The 5,119-nt window shown below is 40.7% G+C and overlaps 1 protein-coding gene across 1 annotated transcript in view; it reads right to left on the reverse strand.

Annotated features, from left to right (window-relative positions):
* Positions 1 to 4,864, reverse strand: part of LOC104492423 (nucleolar RNA helicase 2-like) — a gene marked incomplete at its 5' end in the record, with an annotated part of 13,046 nt that extends 8,182 nt beyond the window's left edge. Inside the window, 4 exons of the mRNA XM_010134981.1 lie at positions 780 to 897; positions 2,415 to 2,593; positions 3,310 to 3,385; positions 4,604 to 4,864. Coding sequence (XP_010133283.1) covers positions 780 to 897; positions 2,415 to 2,593; positions 3,310 to 3,385; positions 4,604 to 4,864 — 634 coding nt within the window. The remainder of the gene's footprint in view (positions 1 to 779; positions 898 to 2,414; positions 2,594 to 3,309; positions 3,386 to 4,603) is intronic.
* Positions 4,865 to 5,119: the final 255 nt, after the last annotated feature.

Genomic DNA, 5,119 nt, shown 5'->3' on the forward strand with positions numbered 1-5,119 from the left:
TTCCCTACAAGTGAGAACAAATGATGAACAGGAAGAGAAAACTCAAAGAAAAAGAAAAAAAAACAAAACAAAACTGGTAAGGTAAAAGTTCGACTACTCTTCCTGAAGAAGATTTTCCATCTCCCTTCCCTCTACCCATGATTTAAATAAAGTGGCAAACAAAAAGTTTCTTTTAACAGAGTTTAGAAACAGCGAGCTCTTCCCAAATTGTCTACCTTAACTGGAAACTTAAAAAAACCCAACTTTATCTGACTGTGCAAATTACTGCAATCACCTCCTTCCTGAAATTCTGCAGGAGGAAAAAAAAAAATCATCCCTAATGTCTCCAGACATATCTTGATGAAAGAGCTTATTCTCGTTCCTGCTTTCATTTGTCCTGTCTACAGCCAGCAAGATGGTGAATTATACTGTCTCAATAAAGAAATTCTTCTCTGCTTTATGAATCCTCTAGATATCCCCTATCACACGAAAAATCCCACAACCACTCACAGCTCTAAGACTAAACATTTTTTTGAGGAAAACATAGATGTTTACAAGAACCTAAACCCAAATACCCTGTAACACACAGCATAATCTCTTAAGTACATGAGTAGACAAGGAACACTAAGACTATAATCAAGAGCTACCGTTATTTCTCACCGTTAGAAGACACACTCTGAGCTACTGAATTCCCCATGAATACTCTTCAATGAAAAGCGTGTGTTTGGAAGGACCCAACTGCATTTCTCAAATACATCCATCAATCACCACTTCAGTTAATAGTGAGAAGTGTCACTTACTTTGTCCGTTATAAGGAGTTCCTCCATAAAAACAAGCTACTGTTAGCTTTCTCGTGATATCCTTGAAATCTTTGGCAACCTGGTTTGCCAGCTCTCTCGTTGGACAAAGAACTAGTACCTAGACCGAAGAAAAACAGATGTTCTTCCAGCACAGCTTCTGCCAAGAAACCACTCGACTTCTTATCATTAATTTATGTCTGACCATTTACACAACAAAAACAATCTAGTTTAAATAGTTATTTAAGCAGAATTAGAGCAAGGCTCTTGCAACAACACTGATCTCCTTCAGCACATACTCATTTAGGACAGGCTAACTCTTTAAATGAGATAGACAGGAGGTACTTAAACCTTATTTAACTTCAGCTCTGGAACAGATGAGCTCCAAGCTTTCTTCCACACATACATATGCTGTTTAAGACTGCAGGGTTTGGGTAATAGGAGAGGTTTACATATGCTCGGTAATGCTTCACAGTCCTACAAGGAGGTGTAAGAGCAAGCTATCAACTGTCTCTCAGCTTCCCTGTGACTCAGGGAAATGTATGTTCAGTTTGCAAAGCCGGTGTTCAGCATGATTCTGCAGCCTGTGCTGCTATCTCTGCAGAAGCCACCGAGGAGTCATCTTCTCTTCCAAAATACAGGCTTCACCGCTGGTGATGGACAAGCTACTAGCGAGGAGTTTTAACTACTTAAAGTGCAGTTGCAGTACTGCTCTCAAACATGGCATCAGTGGCTTGACGAAAGGAATCTCAAAACCCTTATCCTGTTATCCAGCTTTCAACAGTGAAACACGTTACAAAAAAAAGTGTACTGTGGTAGAGTGCGGCCTGGCATCTTTTTTATTTCAAGACTTATGACTTGCTCAAAGAAAACTTTCCCTTCTCTACAAGACTGTGCCAAATCTAGAGCCAGGGTTCTCAGTCAGCCAGCCAGCCAACGTGAGGGGTGGCTGAAATACAGCTATCAGTCCTAGTTTTGGAATGAGTTTCAGGTAATATGTGAGGTGGGTGACAAGATGAAATAAAAAAAAAATTCCACTATTAATGGAAATATGATAAGCTTTGGCCTATCTAGTTTTGGAGGGAATCCTAAGAATTTGGTGAAAAAACGTACGTGGTATTCCCCAGCAGAACGGAAACGGCTCATAATTCACCTGCATTCTCTGGAGCAGAAGCTTCAATATCCAGTGGCGGTCCTGGTGAAAACTATTTTTAAAACCTCCCACTATTCACATGTTTAAATAAACACGTTTAAGTAGACAGCTTTTATCAATCAGAAAAAGTCACTAATCTGTTACTAATCTGGGAGATAAATAAGCACCCAGTAACCACTGGGGCTGAAGAGAGAAGGTGACTGACAAAATTAAACAGGAACATGTTGAACGACGGTGGCTTCAGTCCCTCAGTAAGCAGAAAAAGGAATTCACAAGCAGGTAGGACTACTTTGCTCTTTACTCTTTCAGAGGATATGAGGCAGCACAGGATGCAGGCAAAGCCCAACAAACACAACTTTCAAAGAGTCTTTAATGTGGGTTACCTTACCCCGGCACGAGTTTGAAGAACTTTTCCAGCAGGTTAAAACTCTGAATCATTCTGATGTACGAAAAAGCAAAATCAGCATCTAGCAAAGTATAGTTACCTTTGGTGGACGGCCTCTTCTTCTTTCCTGTGAGTCTCCCTGAAGCTTTTCAATTAAGGGAATAGCAAAAGAGAATGTTTTCCCTGTTCCAGTTCGTGCTTGAGCAATTACATCTTTTCCAGAATATACTGGGTTGAAGGTCTTCACTTGCACGGGAAACAGGTACGTCACTCCTCGAGCTGTGCAAATTTCAACAGATTTCCTTAATACGGTTGTTTTACAAGTGTTCTTGCACACTCTTCAGAGGAAGTTATCACAAGCAGAACTTCTATCAATCAGCTCTAAATTTGGTCAGGACTATATCATCCCTCCACTGCTTTCTTCAGTCGCAGAGGTCATCTATAAAGAGTGCCCCGGGACTGTCCATTTTATTCTCCCTCATCTTACCACCAGACATAGTACTAGCCGGGACAGATGAAGTTACCAGCCTTTACTGAAAGCCTTTAAGTACTGTGGCTTTATTTATGTAATACTTCCCCACCTACCTATGAAAATCTCTTCCTTTCCAATAAAAGACATGTCAAAACCACTCTAGTCTTCTCTTCATTCATACTAAGTCATACATAAATATCGAAGATACAAATATAATCGGGTTTTCTTTACTCACTGTGAAAAAACTTCTAATTGAAAAACTGTCACAGAGAATTTGGTTTTTTGAGCTTATGTAATTTAAAATTCTGCTGTAAAGGCTGAACTGGGAAGTACTGCAATCAGAAATGTCTATGTTCAAAGACGTTTTTAGAGTAGGCAATCCATATGCCTTCTGTATAGCATCTGTGCTTTCAGAGGCACAAGCAGAGCACACCTCACAGCTCAGTGATTTAATACGTTGACCAGAAAAACACAGGACAGAGGGACTTTACTTTCTGCAGTCACATCAGGCCAAGAAACTTACCTTGAAGAAGCTGAACTGTCCCTTTGGAAATAGGGAAATTGGAGAAAGCACCCTCTTTCTGTTCTTCAGTCATCTCCTGTCAGGTAAACAATAAATCAGGTACCACTCCATGAAATATCATATGGCCAACAGAAAATTCAAGGTAACAGAATACGCACTGGTGTCATACCCAAGGGTACGTCAGTGACAGTATCACCGCTGCAGCTGAAAAGCCTTCTTTGTTTTACTGACTGCCATATTTCAAAGTGAGACAAAAGCGTTCTGTAATTAAGACTGGTTTATATCTAATAGCATAACCCTCTAAATGCAAAACACCCAAACTAAACTCTGAAAACTCTTAAGGAAGTTTTAACATTGTATTTTAAATGATCACCAATGGCCTAAAAGATTAAGTTGTGATACGCAAGAATCAGGTTTGATATCTAGCCTGCGTCCTACTTCCCAAAGAACACAGCACCACGATCTACAGATCCCCACAAGAACATTATGAGGTAGAGCATCAAACGTACCTACTTAGTAACGCATCCCCTCCTTATATTTTAACAGCACAGTGTTAAGCCTGAGGAAAGAAATGCTAACCCCGGTAACCATGGAAACCTGGGATGCTTTGTGAGGCATCAGTTGGAACAAGAAACAAAACCAAGCAATGGCAGATCATACAGGTATAAAGATTTTTCAAAACAAACAGTACAACAAAAAACAAGTGGTTTGTGTCAAGCAATTTTAAAGAACCTAAATCAAACAGACAAAGTAGTCTTACAGAAAGGCCTAAAAAAATTTACAAAACTGCTACAACATGATATTTTATTACATTAAGGACTATCCTATCACATTAGCAGCTACTATTTAATGAGAAGATTCCTAAAAACATAATAAACATTTTCCACTAGCGAAGACCAAGTAATTCTTACTTCACTAGGGAACTACTCATAATACCAAAAAGAAATCAATTAAACTGCATTTGTGGCATTTACAATCATATCTAACGATGCTGAATCATATTAAAGCACAATCTCACTGCAGCCTGTCTGTCTGCCAACAGCTACCTCAGGACAGGACTGATGGAGCGAGGAACCAATGGTGCACTCATCCAGAACTTCAGGACTTTCACAATTTAAAATTTTTGCAAATAATCGACAGAAGGGTCAGTTAAAGTAGTTTTAAACCCTGAAAACTTACAGCAGTCTTTCCATTGATTGGCAACAAAGGAAAGGTAACCAGTTCTAAATTTACTCTCAATGCCACGCAGAAGTTGAAAGCTAAACACATCAACTAAATCAATCGTGAGTTTTACCTGCTCTTGCTCACTGTCTCCGCTTGACGTTTCACTAGAATTACTGTGCTGCTTTTTGTGGGTGGATTTAACGTTTAAGGAAGATAATCTCGTGTTCTCCGGGCTTTCTTCTCTTGCATGACCGTTTTGTTTGACTTTACTCCTCGATTTCTTGAGTTTCGGGGAATCGACCTCATCCTCCGACTGATCGCTTTCATCCGTCGGAGTCTTTCTCTTCCGAGATTTGTCATGGCGTTTAGATTTCTTCTCTTTTTTCTCCTTCTGGTAAGGCACAGGGCAACACAGCGGTAAATGAAAACACACGCACATGATCCAGGCGACACGACACAGAGAAGAGACGCCGCAGAACAGTCACAACTAAGAAGTCTGCGCTCTAGGTTTAGATGGGGGTGGGGTGGCGTACAGCAACAGCTCCCTCTCCGCCGCCACGCAGGTGCCGCCAGGAGGCACTTTCCTGACCACGAGTCACCCGGGCCTTCATTTCAGGACTCTCTTGCCTCGCCCCGCAGCGGGCAC

Source organism: Buceros rhinoceros, unplaced genomic scaffold (assembly GCF_000710305.1).
Source record: "Buceros rhinoceros silvestris isolate BGI_N320 unplaced genomic scaffold, ASM71030v1 scaffold10314, whole genome shotgun sequence".
Classification (NCBI taxonomy): Eukaryota; Metazoa; Chordata; class Aves; order Bucerotiformes; family Bucerotidae; genus Buceros; species Buceros rhinoceros.